This window comes from Cibotium barometz, chromosome 6 (assembly GCF_041138505.1).
Source record: "Cibotium barometz isolate CiBa-2024 chromosome 6, ASM4113850v1, whole genome shotgun sequence".
Taxonomy (NCBI): Eukaryota; Viridiplantae; Streptophyta; class Polypodiopsida; order Cyatheales; family Cibotiaceae; genus Cibotium; species Cibotium barometz.
In genome coordinates, this window is record NC_141051.1 from 31573376 (window position 1) to 31588005 (window position 14630).

Here is a 14630-nt window from a genome sequence, read left to right on the forward strand (position 1 = left end):
AAAAAATGTAAGGTTTATAAGGCTAAAAGAAAATTATAAGGTTTATAAGGCTAATGGTTGGGTGTTAGGTAGGATTTAGCATGATTGTGAAATTTTTAGGATAGTGTGCATGCGTGGGGGCTGGGTGGCAATTAAGGGGCTGCATGAGGCGGCTCGTCAGTCATAGGTGTCTCCTTTGTCATCATCTACACCTCGTCTACTGCTGAGGTGAGATGCAGGTCACTCCTTTCTTCCTACGCGTTGCTATCTGTGTTTAGGGTAGGGAGTCGCGTTGCTATCTGTGTTTAGGGTAGGGAGTCACGTGGTTAGTGGTGTGGGGCTACTCCTTTGTATGCGGCTCGCACTTACGTGTTGTTGTCTATGTTTAGGGTAGGGCTCGCGTGGTTCATGCTGTGGGGTTGCTCATTCGTCTCACGACATGTCCTTTGTGTTTCTGGGGTCACGTGGCTCGTGGTGTGGGGCTGCTCATTTGTTGACATGTCCTCTGTCTATGTTTAGGGCAGGGGGTCGCGTGGTTCGTGGTGTGGGGCTGCTCATTTGTCGACATGTCCTCTGTCTATGTTTAGGGCAGGGGGTCGCGTGGTTCGTGGTGTGGGGCTACTCCTTCATCAGCATCTCCTCTGCCTGCGCGTTGTGCTGAGGTCCTTTCTTCCTATGTGTTGCTCTATGCTGTGATGGTATGTGGTTGGTTGTTGGAGGTCTATGCTGTGATGGTATGTGGTTGGTTGTTGGAGGTCTATGCTTCATCGTCTATGATTAGTTGTTGTGGTGGTCTGCGATGGTCTCTAATTAGTTGCTAATTAATGATTAGTTGCTGGTTCTTATGATGGTCTGTGATTAGTTTCTAATTAATGATTAGTTGTTGGTTCAATTTTATTGTTTAGTTGCTAATTAATGCTTGTTTGTTGGTTTGATTTGATGAGAACCTTGCTAATCTTGATTTTATTAATTAGTTGCTAATTAATGCTTGTTGTAAATTAATCGTGTAGTCAGATTCTATAATTGAATGTTGATTAAATGTGTTTGAGTAATTAAATGTAGATTAAAAATAATTAATATTTTTATGTACGTCGGCCTCGTGAGGGCGTGTACGATGAATCCGCGTTGGATTGGGAGCCTTTGGTACATTCGTGGGTGGGATGTGATTTTGTACGCTTGGCTGGGGCAATAAAAGGGCACCTGTGTGGAGGGCTCTGGGAGATTGGGTTAGCTTTGTCTGCTTTGTGTTGTGGGGTTGGGCCGGCACGGGCACCTAGGTGGATGGGAACTCATTGTTGGCATTGCGTTCGGCCGTAGGCTCTGTGTTGTGGGCTTGGGGACTCACTATTGGGGTTGGGTTGGGTCTGTCTGATTGTCGTAGGCTGTGTTGTGGGGTTGGGTTGGATCTATGTGTTGGGGTTGGGTCTGTCTGATTGTCGTAGGTTGTGTTGTGGGGTTGGGTTTGTCTGATTGTCGTAGGTTGTGTTGTGGGGTTGGGTTGGGTTGGGTTGGATCTATGTGTTGGGGTGGGTCTTTGCCATGGCACCTCGTCGTCCTCAAGGGCTTACAGACATCACAAATGTAGGTAAAGATACAGTAGGCCCTTTTGCGCGTCCACGGGATAAAGGAAAATTCTTGGAGGCTACTGCACCATGAACAAAGGCAAGGGCATGGCAGATTCATCAAATCCTCGTATTCTCACACCCCCTGAAGGAAATAAAGTGGTTAGAAATCTACATATGGTGAAGAGTAGGTCTGTAGGTTCTGACCTAGCGTTAACAATACCACCAAATGCAAAAAGGGCCACTTGTTAGGTTGACTAGGCTGTTTGAGGTTTCTGTGACTGTAGGAGGTGTTGGGAGTGGTGACATAGATATTACACTCTGGGACCCATTGGAAGACTTTGTCCGATCTGAATGTATTAGTGGTTTGTTTGCTCTTGAGAACGGTGGAACATTGAATCATATCCACTTCCAAATGGTCATTAAAGGAATGGCAATTCCCTTGATCTCTATAGGCAACCTTATCAAAAAATATCTTGCATGGAACCAGCTGGGGGCATTGTCAACCAGTTGGGGGCATTGTCATGTGCAAGGGTTTGAAACAAGTTCGCTTGCACACATTCGAAGGCATGTTGGGTTATTGCATGGAAGATATGTTTAAACCTCATTTAAGTTTTTTTGTCACAATGTAATGATGGAAGAAATTACTAGGGGGCAGGAGCAATATGCATTGTATGGGGCTGGAGATTTAAAGAACAAAGTGTCTCTGTCGCTAGTGAATGTGTTTGATCGAGCATATGTGTACATGGATAGCTACATTCCTAATAGGCTTGGGTCAACATTGGAGTCAACACTTTTGCGCATGCTACACACGGGGAAGTACTACCCATCTACCCAATGGTGGCTGATCCCTAAAATTGGAAATGGGATGGACAAAAAAAGAGCAGCCGCAACATGGAAAGTGATGAAGATACCGCATCTCACTCAACCGATTGATGTTGATCAAATTTTCTTTTTGGATTCTCCTCGTTACATGTATTATTTGGATGTGGATGCCGGCAATGAAGCAAATGAAGAAGATGATGGGAAGCCCAGTTCGAGAAGCAACCCCATCAATCTTGAAAGTGACGAAGATGTGCTCTTTTGTGGAGAGGGTGGTTCCTTGTCTGAAGAAGGGAATCATGGATCTTTTCTAGATGGCTCCGGCTATGTGCCTTTGTTCTATGCTTGGAAGACAACCAAACATGCTATTTTCATGTGACTTTGAAGAAAGAAACTATTTTGTTTTGATGTGAATATCAGTTTTTCAGGATGCAATGTAAATAGTACTCCATCCTTGTACATACACACGAAGCAATATATGCAATAACTTTCCGAAAAATGTCTATCTTGTACATTTTGAAATCTTGTGCACAATTTGTTTGAAATTCATATATATTTTGTCGTCGAAAATTTATCTATCTTGTGCAATTTGTCAAATTTTGGCATTTTAAAAAAAAAGAGAGATTTTTTTTTTGCAAACCATTGAATTTAGTGGTGCAATTTGTAAATTTATGGTTTTTTTTAAAATATTTTTTGCAAACCATTGAATATATAATTCTTTATAAAAACTAAAGTCTAAACCTAAAGAAAAAATACTAAAGTAAGAACTAGTAAAAAAATACTAAATTTTTTTCCAACCCTTAATTAATGCGTTTTTTTTAAGAGAATAGGTATGCGATTTTTATTTATTTATTTTTTCGAGTGAATAGGTACCCTCAACCCTCAATTGAGTGAATAGGTACCCTCAACCCTCAATTGGAGCAAATCGCTTGCTCATTTGCTATTGCTATATGGACCTGTTGAGTGTGGCGCCTTCATGGTAAATGCAAGGGTTATATTTTGCATTTTCCCCATTTTATTGTATGACAGAGCAAGGCTATGCTCTTCAAGCACCCAATGGTATGAAGATGTCGACTTCCTGTCGGATTTTCATGGTCTAAAATTCTTGCCAGGTATGGCCGCTGCCGTTCTCGCTTTCGAAGCTTTGCTCCGATCTGTTGAGTTTCCATGGAGCTTTTCCCTCTCCACGTCCCGCTTTCGGAGAAGCTGTTCATAGAATCTGATTTGTGGAGAGTGTAGAAGAACGTTGAAACCCTAATTCATCAGAAAACCCTGTGAGAGCTTGAACATCAACCTCGATTGTAGATTAGACCGTACCGTTTCGTGGAAAAAATCCTAGGTCTTTGTAAATTACCGTGGACGACTGCAGAGAAGGTCCTAGGTTTTGGTGGCTGGCTGCAGATAGAAAACCCCAGGCTGAATGAACACCAGAGTTCGGCAGAGCAGACTCTAGGTTGAGCAAACCGTAGGGCTTTCGGCAGTTTGGTGGCTGCAGAATTTTTCTTACTATTACATCCCAGTGTGGAATGTATAGGTCCTACTTGCCAGGGTTTTGAACGTTTCCTGCTTTTCTTGATGCAGAGCTGCCCGTTTCATGTTCAGGCCCTGAACATGGATTCAAGTCCGTCTGCACACTCACCCGATGTCAGGGAATCACGCCCAGCTTTCAGAAAGCCAGCCAATGAGGTTTCTCGCAGGAATTATCGACGCCACTCCCCATCATCTTCACGTTCGCCTACACCCCCCTCTCCAGGTATTTCTTTCTGGCAAGATGTTCTAGATCTGATGAGATAAAGCAAAGATTTATGTCAGTATTTTGGATAGGCACATGCAGTATTTTTTCACTCATGTTTCACCTAAGGTGTGTGCATGTGTATGAGTGTGTGTGTGGGTGTGGGTGTGGCTGCACCTTTGATATGTGACATCTAACTTATGCTACTAATCTCTAAAACTAATGCTACTAAGCTCTAAACTTTCTGCTGGATAGGTGGTTGGAAGCGTGGCAAAAGTCCATCTCGTGTTAGTCAAGATGATGGAGGATCAAAGAGGGGGAGGCGGTTGGATTCAGAAAGTGCAATGGGAAGGGGAGATACTGGGCGCACCAGGAAGGGTACAGATGCGGGCTTGCATGACTATCGAAGTCATAGCCGTGATCAGTATAACAGATCTGAAGATTATGATCATAGCTATAACAGGAGGCACACCAGCTATCATGATCGAAGTTATCACAGCTCGATGGGCAGAGATTCTCATGCTCGTGCAGATTATTACCGCTATGATGATGTAAGGTACTCTAAGCGGAGCCCTGAAAGGGCTGAGAGAGAGAGGGGCAATGATGAGGGCAGGCACAGAAGAAAAGAGAGCCGGGTTAGTGAAAAAAATAGGGATAGAGAGGACAGAAGCGATGTCTGGGACCGATATAGGAGCAAAGACCGAGAAGCTTGTTCTGGGCCAGATAAATCTGGAGGGAAACGAATGGATGAAGGTTCAAATGCAGAGGTTGAAAAATCTAGAAAGATGGACAATGGTATTAATCATAGAGATACAGATGATGATGAGAGAAGAGGTTGGGATACAGAGAAGGTGGATGGAAAGGAGAGGCACAAGTCCAAGCTAGACACAGAGAGATTGAAGGAAAAGGAAAGTCGGCGGCGAGAGAGAGAGAAAGATGAGGATGATCATCATAGAAGCAGAGACAGCAGACACAAGGGACGGGACGAGAAACATCGGAAAAAGTCTGTTCACACTTCTGATATCAGGAATGATGATGGTATCTTGTCAAGTGGACATGAAGGAGGTGGCGAAATTTCAAAAGAAAGAACACAACATGTACAAGACGGCAGCATGAAGGAAGATAAGGACAGAAAACACTCAAGTGAGCCAACAAAATTGAATCGTTCAAGCTCTGAAACACCACTGGAATCTCAAGATGCAACTACTGCTGGCATACATGGACCTACTGATGACTCTGGGAAATTGGTCTTGACTATGGATGAGAAGTCAGCTAAGGGTACAAAGTGGGGTCCTGAAGCAGAGGCTACGGACACTACCATGGCTTCCTCTGATCCAGAAGCAGCAACTATGGCAGCTATGAAAGCAGCAGCTCTTGGTTAGTCACTTTGTGCTGTTGCTGTCATTTTTCTTGTCTTTAGAATGGTGTCCTAGGTCGGTTACAGAACTGTCAATGAAAGGCCTGCCTGTGAGGGATGGACAGGCAAGCTTGCCTGAGCTTGCGTGTCCAACTCCAGACCCATGGAATGGATGAGAAGGTCAGATGTAGGCTTTAGAAGAATTGCTTTTTTTGTTTGAACTTTAGACGTTTAGTTTTAAAATGGGCTTTATTCTTGTTTGCTGATGTCGGACTTTCTAAAATGTGCATGCTGAATTTAGTCAACATAAATCTTGGCGGCATTAAGTCCGTAGATGAGAAAAAGAGGATGCTATGGAGGAGCAAAACTCAGGTACTGTTTCTGACCCTGATTTGGGTGGTTGTTGAGGATTACTCTTATGTTTGTGGGATTTGGATTGCTAGAACGGTATGGAAGGGTGTTGAATGGTTTGGACTTGTTTCACTCTTCACATCCTTTGGTGTTAAGTACCTTCCTTTATGCCCACTGTGTGCAACTGTGTGCACGCTTCCATGTGCATGGTCACGTGCCTGGTTGTGTGTGCCTTCACACTTTGTAAAGTTGCACTGGCCCTACAACATGCATAGCATATGCTTGGGTTATGTCTTATGGTAAACGTGAAAGCATCTTGCATACGTGATTAACTCCTTGAGGAGTTGTCAGCACCCCTCACCATGTGGACATATGGTGGCAAGAATGATAATCCATTTTAGGGAATATTTCATTTTAAATTCTTTTTTAGAATCATGTAGGAGCGACCGTCACCCACCCTCTCTCATGAAGGTGGACTCTGGATGGCTAGAGAAGTTATCCTCTCTAGGACATTAGTCCTGAGATAATAAATCATCAACACATTTTCTCAACCAAACTAGGGGAACAAGCTCTGATGCAGCTTGAAAAGTATAAAATCAAACATTAAATAGTGTATGTTTAGAAAGAGATTGTCCAGGGGGCTTGAATTAGAGAAGTGTCCATAAGCAAGAAAGGTTTAACTTGCTACAATGCACAACAATGAAGAAGGCTCACACTTTGGGTCAAATGGGGGATCCCATCCCATTGCGGGAACTTGTTTCTTTGTCAAGAGTTACAATCAATCCCTTTCCGTAGGATCACCACCCTTTTAGTGTGCTATCATGTGCACACATGGATATGGCTAATCTCAAGGCTAATCCTTGATTTGGGCAGCGGATAAACAGTATTTTAGGGCACCAGCAAGGCCCAGGTTTATGCAAAAGAATCCCTATTTGATCATCACAGCTGTCGGGCATTATATATATAGATTTGTGGGTTTTGTTCTTGTTGCTAGGTCGGCCTGTTTATGGGCATGTAAGGAGCCTATATAAAAGCTAGGCCAAGATTTAGAAGGGCATCTGGCCCCATTCTCGGGGCAGGTCAAGGGTCAGTCCATTAGAGGTCTTAGGTTACCTTTTTTGGAAGTCTAATAGCCACAGAATCTGTACAGTCGTTTTGACATCTTTTTTGTACCATATATTGTCTTGAAAATACAGCTCTCTCTCTTTCTTCTCTCTTTGTTTTTGTTGGTGTCATGCATCAAGGTTCCTATTCGGCTTACTTAGGGCTGAAAGAAGGTACAGAGAGCTTCCGCATGTAAGCTTGGTATCAGAGCATGAGGCTCAGCAAAGCTAATTGCTGAAGGTGTCCCAGGAAGGTGCATAGGTCCAAGGAGAGTAACACAGCCAGGGTAGAATTCCCATGGGGCTGGTCGGTGTTCAACAAACCCAAGGGAATGGTAGCTCTGAGAGTCGGATGCCGTTTGGGGCTTACCAAGAAAGGCTTTCGGGAAAACAATTCCAAGAGATGATGATCATCCAAGGGGTGGAGCAAAGATGCCATGATCAACCTTGGAGGAGACCATTGTAGTGTTCAAGGATAGGGCATGAACGCAAGGGGACATAGCGGAGCAGATGCATAGATCTCAACACCAGATTTGGAGTGGAACCAGAGATATGGCAAGGTTTTTAGCGAAAAGTTGCTAGGAAGGAAGGATGACAAGTTTGGAGTCCATGAAGAGACAAGGGGATGATGACAATCATCCAAGGTCAAAGGTTGGAATCCCATCATCATGTCTAATGTTATGTGCACACATGGACATGGCTAATCTCAAGACTAATCCTTGATTTGGGCAGTAGGTAAACAGTAGTTTAGGGCACTAGCAAGGCTTAGGTTTATGCAAAAGAATCCCTACTTGATCAGGACAGTTGTTGGGCACGTGGACATGTGGACAAGAGCATACAAATGAACTCGGGATTATATATATTAGTGGGTTTTATCCTTGTTGCTGGCAGACAGCAGGTCGGCCTGTTTATGGGCATATAAGGAGCCTATATAAAGGCTAGGCCAAGATTTAGAAGGGCATTTGACCTCATTCTTGGGAGACGTCAAGAGTCGGTCCATTAGAGGTCTTAGGTTACCTTTTGGGGCAAAGAGCCTACCTTAGTTAAGGAAGCTCTTCCCCAGTAGGCTTGAAGGAAAGCCATGCAAGTGGAACTTGAAGCCATTGAGAAGAATAGAACTTGGGAATTGGTTCCGAGGTTGCCAAAACGGTCGGTCGTTGGTGTCAAGTGGGTCTACAAGACTAAGTATACGTCCAATGGGTCGGTGGACAAGCACAAGGCTAGACTTGTGGCTAAGGGCTATGCTTAGTGGCTTGGCATCGACTATGAGGACACTTTTGCACCGATAGCTAGGATGACCACGATTCGGATAGTTCTTGCCCTTGCCTCTTCTTAGCAGTAGCCAGTGTATCAGATGGATGTGAAATCTGTGTTCCTCAATGGTGACTTGCAAGCATAGTCACAGGGGACGGAGGGGACGGACTCTTGGAACAGGGGGATGTCGTCCCGGGAACACTTTGGAACGGGGATGGACGGACGTCCCCAGCTGGGCGTCCCTCACAAGGGATGGCGTTCCGGGGACGGATCTAGGAGGGGATGGCTGAGGGATGGCTACATGGGAACGCCCCATGTTAATGTTTGGGCAACGGTCACATTTTTTTTGGCCGTTTGGGGAGGGCTTTTCGTGGGCCTTTAGCCTTGGCCCATAGGCCTTGAGCCTTTGAGGCTTTGGGCCTTGGCCTCTCTCTTGTCTACTTCCCTATAAGAAGACATACACACACACTCCCTCTCACACTTTAAGCTTAAGCTTCACACACACACACACACACTCTCTCCCTCAAGCGGCAAGCCTCAAGGGCCAAGGTCTCTAGTTTCAAGCTCTCGCACAAGCAAGCTCTAGCCTCTCAAGACTCACACTCTCCCCCTCACACACACTCTCAAGCTTCACACACACACAAACACACACACACACACACACCCACCCACCCACCCTCACACTCAAGTTCTCCCTCAACTTTCATGAAGGTGGTGCATGGCCATGGGCATACAAGCTTTGCCCGTGTAGGTGAGTGGGTGGCGCCGACAAAGTAATCCTGTTCCTACCCCCATCCCCGTTCCCTACATATGGCCGTCCCTCGTCCCATCCCCGTCCCCCTCCCTTGTGACTATGCTTGCAGGAGGAGGTGTATGTTGGGCAACCTCCAAGCTTTGAGGTTCCAGGATCAAAAGGTATGGTTTACAGGTCACGGAAGGCCTTGTATGGTCTTAAACAGGCTCCCAGGGCTTGGAACCAGAAGATTCATTCATTCTTTCTTTCTTAGAAAGGGTTTCCAGAGATTAGTTTCAGATCCGAACTTGTATCTCTTTCGGGAACGTGGTATGGTCACCTTGATTATCCTCTATGTAGATGATCTTATTCTCCTTGGTGGTCATGTGGAGCACATAGCTGTGACGAAGGCTGCCTTGTCAGAGAAGTTTGAGATGATGGATTTAGGCTTACTCCATTTCTTTTTGGGATTGGAGATTTGGCAAGCCGAGGAGGGGGTTTCGTCTTTCTCAGTAGTGGTATGTTCATGAGTTGCTAGTGGACTTTGGGATGGAGAACTGCAAGTCTATTTCATCTCCAATGGACCCGAATACCAAACTTAGAGTACATGTTCCTTGTGAGCAGATTGATGCCTCCTTGTATCGGAAGCTTGTTGATTTGGTTGCCGAACACTAGATTGGACTTGAGTTTTCCAGTGGGGCTGTTCATTTATTCAGACACCTTTGAAAACTCATTGGGACGCAGGATTGTGGATCTTGTGGTATTTGCATGGTACGAAGGATCTTGGACTCTTTTATAACACTTGAGAGGGAACGAAGGACCGAGTCAGTCTCCGAGGTTGGAGTGAGTTTGATTGGGGAGGAGATCCAAACACGAGGAGATCTACTTCAGGTTACGGCTTTACCCTTGGCTCAGGAACAATTTCTTGGAGCAGCAAGAGGCAGCCAACTATTGCCGTGTCTTCTACTGAGGCAAAGTATCGGGCTGCTTGTGGTGTTGCTTGAGAGGTGGTGTGGTTGCGGAGATTACTTGGCGAGATTGGGTTTCCATAAAAGGAATCCATGGTCATCTAGTGCGACAAGCAGAGCCGTATAGCTATTGCTCGGAACCCGGTCTTCCATGCCCGGACCAAGCACATAGAGATACAATATCACTTTGTTCGTGAGAAGATTTTAGCTGGTGACATCTTATTTATCTTTTGTTCAACGGAGGACGATGCGGTGGACCTCTTCACAAAGCCTCTATCTCAACAGATGCTCCGTCAGCACTCCAGCTCACTGGGGTTGGTTCCACATCTAGGAACTGAGAGGGGGTGTTAGTAGTCATCTCCTGCTTATACTATATTACTCAGAAGGGAGTGAGGGCCATTGTTGTGGGTGTGCCTGCCCTGGTAGGTGTTTCTCCATTTTTCCTCATTGTCCATATTTTCCCAGTTTTCCTAGTCGTGTGGGGCTGTATGGGTTGGCTGACTGGTCATTTGCTGGCCGACTCATGTTCTGCTGGCTGACTGGTTATTTTCTCAGTCGTGGGCCTATTCAAGGGCTGTTGGCCCAATTCCTACTAATCGATTGGTTGCCCCTACATGTATATATAGCATGTCATCCCCCCACACCAGTTTTGTACCGGATTCAAGTGTATATAGCAAGAGTTTATACAACCTTCTCCTCTCTTTCATTTCTGTACTTTTGCTCTTAGTACTTTGTCTCATTTCGGCTGCCCGTTTTGACATTTGTAGCTTCCAAGTGTCCTAAACTTGTGTTTTGTCCATAATTCATTGAAATAGTCCACCTCTGGTGTGTATTCACTTATAACTTATTAATTGTTGGCCGCCCAGTGTGTACAGACACACACTTATAAACCTTATAAACCATATAAATGAATAAAATCCCATGAAACTTATGTTTTGTGTCCATCTTTTAGGCATTTCCAGGCGAGTTAAACCTTTGTAAAGATTCCACATCAAATCTTGACCTCCACGAGTGTCCTCTTCCATGTGAAATGTCCATATCTCATAAATATGAGCCTATACTTGTGCACATTGTACCATATATGTGTGAAATCACAATTCATAGAGTTCCAGATTGTTTGGCAACCCATTATACCTTGGAAAAATTCCCCATTCACATCCTTTGTAAAATAACTCCGGGCTAACCGGACACTATCTGAATCACAAGGGTGAACCAAATGGTGACATCTAATATACTAAAAATACAGCTCTCTCTCTCTTCTCTCTCTTTGTTGGTGTCTTGCATCAAGGTTCCTATTTAGCTTTCGTAGGGCTGAAAGAAGGTACACATAGCTTCCACATGTAACATATACTAATGGTCCTGCAGATATTGTGACTAATGGCCATGAAACAGAGGAACTACTTCATGCTACTTGCAACCGTTAGGGCGGTGACCCAGAAATTGCGCTTGAATTCCACGTGTTGGATCACTACTTTGGCATTGCGGGCTCTGTACTTGATTTGTGCTCATGGATGTGTTCTCTCTCTATTGAGGTCAACTCAAAACGGGCTCTCCAAGGAGCCTGTTTTGTGATGACTTTCTTGCATCAACAGACCTATACCAAAACTGTAAGCATCTACTTTGATGGTCTTTGATGTTCCTGCTCATACTTGTAACCTCACACATGATTGAATGGGTAGAGGAAGAGCCTGTAATCTATTTATGGGGATATTTTCCTTTCTAGGGTTGCTGGACTAGCTCTACCTTGCTGTGCGGCCTGCCCAAGCGTATGCCCAGCCTATTCAGACTTGTGTCTTGGCCTGCATAGCGTGTCTGGCCCATAGTTACCAAGGAACGGGAACGGGGGAATGCCACATCAGCAAACAAAACTAATGGAATTCTGAAAATGGTCATTTTAAATGATTAATTTTAAGTAGGATAGGCTAAAACTTTAAAAATTTATGTTATGTATGCATAGTTTATTGAAAAAAATAGAGGGAAAAAATGTTTTTTTAAAACATTTTGCCCCTTTTTAAAGGGTTTTTGGGCCTATTACCAGGGGGAATGTTTCGGAACATGGGGGATTGTTTTCCCCTAGCCCTTCCTTGTGGGGGAAGGTTGCGGAACTTCTAGGAGGGGAAAATGGTGTTCCCCCGTTCTCTAGAGGGGGAGGGACATTCCCCAGTAACTATGGTCTAGCCACCTGTCTAGCCTGCTGGACCTGTCCACAACAGTGTCGTACTGGCATCTTGATTTGGGCATCTTGCCTCCTGATGATCCAGATCCATGTCAAGTGCTTGTTAACTCGGCCTAATAAGCTGCAAGACTCTCGTTCATACATCAACTTCAAGTGGGTTACAAAAGTGTGCATAGTTCACTCTTGGAAGACTGCTTGGACCTACGCAAGCTACTTCGATGGCAATTGGCTTGATATGTCTGAGTACTAGGATTCACAGTGGGGCCCAATGCACATCATTGAGCCAAAACTTGCACATAATCAAGTTTTAGTATGTCCACATGGCAGCCAAGTGCGGGGTGCACATGACAGGGCTTGCCTTAAAATTAAAATTCAATGCAAGGGGTATATATACAATGTTCGGTGTTGATTCCCATCAACCAATTGTCCTCTTGACAAGTATGCTGAGAGTCGGGCACCTTTGGGATACTCTCTTGTGACTTATAGATGTTGTGAGGGCAATTACGTGTGCACTAAGGTGTTCATCTTGTACTTGAAGATAATCTAATATCCTATGGATCACTTATGATGCTTGGATCCATCTGGAAATCTTGTATTCTCACAAGGCAACATGAGAGACTTGCAAGCATGTGTGAGCCAATTCATGCATGAAATAATAAATGTATTTAGTATCCAAGCTAGGAGCTATAAACTGTCACTTGTAAGGGATCCTCATGCTCAGAAACTGAGTTTCTCGGGACAGAATCCTCCCAAGATCTCCTAAGCATCACCGTCCATCACAGATCCATGCCTGTAACCCTGATGTCCCATACCACTAAGGTTTGCACCCTCAGCAAGCTATTTGCATCAAAGATGGACAGATCCATGAGTGGATTGATCCTCAAGTCTAGGTACGGACCAATCTTGTCCTCAAGACAGGAACACCCATAATAGATCCATTCACTCCGCTTATATATTAGCCTCCCATAAAAACATAAAGCAGTCACTTATGGGATTATTAGCGTAACCCCAGATTAGACCAACTAATCCTACGGCTACCATTAGGTATGTAACACTTGTGAATGTGAATAACATCAGTAGGTTTAAAAAACAATTTCATAACCAAGTAGTAACTAGCAAGTTACATGAACCGTAACAGCGTGTGCATGCAAGTGTGCGTGAGTGTGTGCCCATTCATACTTTGCAAAGATGCCCAAGCTTTACAACATTCATAGCATGAGTTAGAGGATTTGAAAAGAACAATTAGGAGTGTGGCAAGAGGATAGTCACAAAAAATGCATTCCAAACTTTGCTGCGAAACATTTCTATGAAACCTCAAAACTTCTTTCTGAGACACATATTTAAGGTCACGTTTTTTCTTTCCACTTCTGGTCGAGTTTGCTGTTCCACCTGTTTTGTGCTGCTTGCACACTGCTGTCATGCTTTAAGATGGTCCTTTACATCACCACAGTAACCAGAGTTCTTAGTAGCAGGGTGGTGCTTGTTACAGGAGCCTGCAGCTGCAAGCGGAACTAATAGATGGGACACAGTCCAGTTTGCTGATCGTGAACGGCGAGAGAAATTTAACAAGCTCATGGTATGTTTATATGAGCAAGTTTTGAGTAAACTCCTTTTAATTCAGTAAAACAAATGCATTCCCTTTTTATTGATTGGTTGATGTGGCCCTGATGAGATGCATGTCTAACTCACATGAGTTTATTAGCTTAGTTGCTTTTTTCTGTGTGACACTTTCCATCACATGATGCTGACACAATTTCAGAGTCTGAGTGTCCTGTCCTACCTCTCCCCCACTGTAGGGTGTCAAAGGGGAAGCGGTAGCAGATGTGCCACGGAGCGGGGACAATGTTTCTGGATTGTTCACAACAGAGAAGCAAGAAGAGCTGCAACAGGATTTAGAAAAGCAATTTACTGCCGGTCTGAGAAGGCGGGATGGGCGGACAGTCGGATTGGGCCTGTAGTTTGCAAGTGCTTTTTCATTAGCATAGCTTTTAGCTGGAGAAACGCTGTTGAAAAGTCATGGTCATCAGCAAAGCAGAAATATGGTGATCATATAATTGCTGTCTATTGCACACTCTGTAAAGACAACAGCTATATAGAGTGTTTTCTATATAGCCACTGTTTTCAGATTATTGTAGGGATCTATCTGTGCTTAGTTTTGCTTTTAAATATTTTCTACCGTCTTTTGTCAAACTTTAGAATAATATCTACAATCATCTCCAGCTATATAAATGTGTTGCGGTTTGTAGATGAACTGCTCAGCTTGCGTTGCCCTTGAAATCTTGGCTTGTTCAAGTGTTCCCCCTCTGCAGGGTTGCTGTAAAAAAAGCGGGCATTGCTTGCTAGATTCCTTTTTATGACTTTGTTCTCTCAACCCTCAAGAAGTGCACATTGCTTGCTAGACTCTTTTTTATGACTTTGTTTTACTAGGAAGAAAGTATCGTAGGACCATTTGGAGCCCTTCGTAAACAGAGCGATTCTATCTTGCATCTAGCTGGGAGTTTGCTGCTTGACCGTTGCATGATTCCACCCAAGTGTGTTGGGCTGCTGTTGGTGAAAATCATCATTGTAATACATTGACCTCACGTTGGATGGC

The 14630-nt window shown here is 44.3% G+C and overlaps 1 protein-coding gene across 2 annotated transcripts; it reads left to right on the plus strand.

Annotated features, from left to right (window-relative positions):
- Window positions 1-3277: 3277 nt before the first annotated feature.
- LOC147637640 (uncharacterized) lies at window positions 3278-14354 on the plus strand. Of its 2 annotated transcripts, none has more exons than XM_086799464.1 (6): window positions 3278-3475; window positions 3945-4116; window positions 4351-5472; window positions 5754-5824; window positions 13527-13613; window positions 13834-14227. In XM_086799464.1, exons 2-6 carry the CDS (start codon window positions 3975-3977, stop codon window positions 13993-13995), a joined length of 1584 nt encoding a protein of 527 aa, XP_086655590.1. In that variant the 5' UTR covers window positions 3278-3475; window positions 3945-3974; the 3' UTR covers window positions 13996-14227. The 2 variants fall into 2 exon arrangements, with proteins under 2 accessions (XP_086655590.1, XP_086655589.1); XM_086799463.1 differs by having other exon boundaries at window positions 3279-3475; window positions 13797-14354.
- The last annotated feature ends 276 nt before the right edge of the window (window positions 14355-14630 follow it).

Bases quoted from the DNA above. Each gene is read 5' to 3' on its own strand.
- LOC147637640 (XM_086799463.1), top strand. From the start codon at position 3,975: ATGGATTCAAGTCCGTCTGCACACTCACCCGATGTCAGGGAATCACGC. The intron at 5,825-13,526 runs GTACTGTTTCTG...TGCTTGTTACAG, and splicing joins TATGGAGGAGCAAAACTCAG to GAGCCTGCAGCTGCAAGCGG. The intron at 13,614-13,796 runs GTATGTTTATAT...ACACAATTTCAG, and splicing joins AGAAATTTAACAAGCTCATG to AGTCTGAGTGTCCTGTCCTA.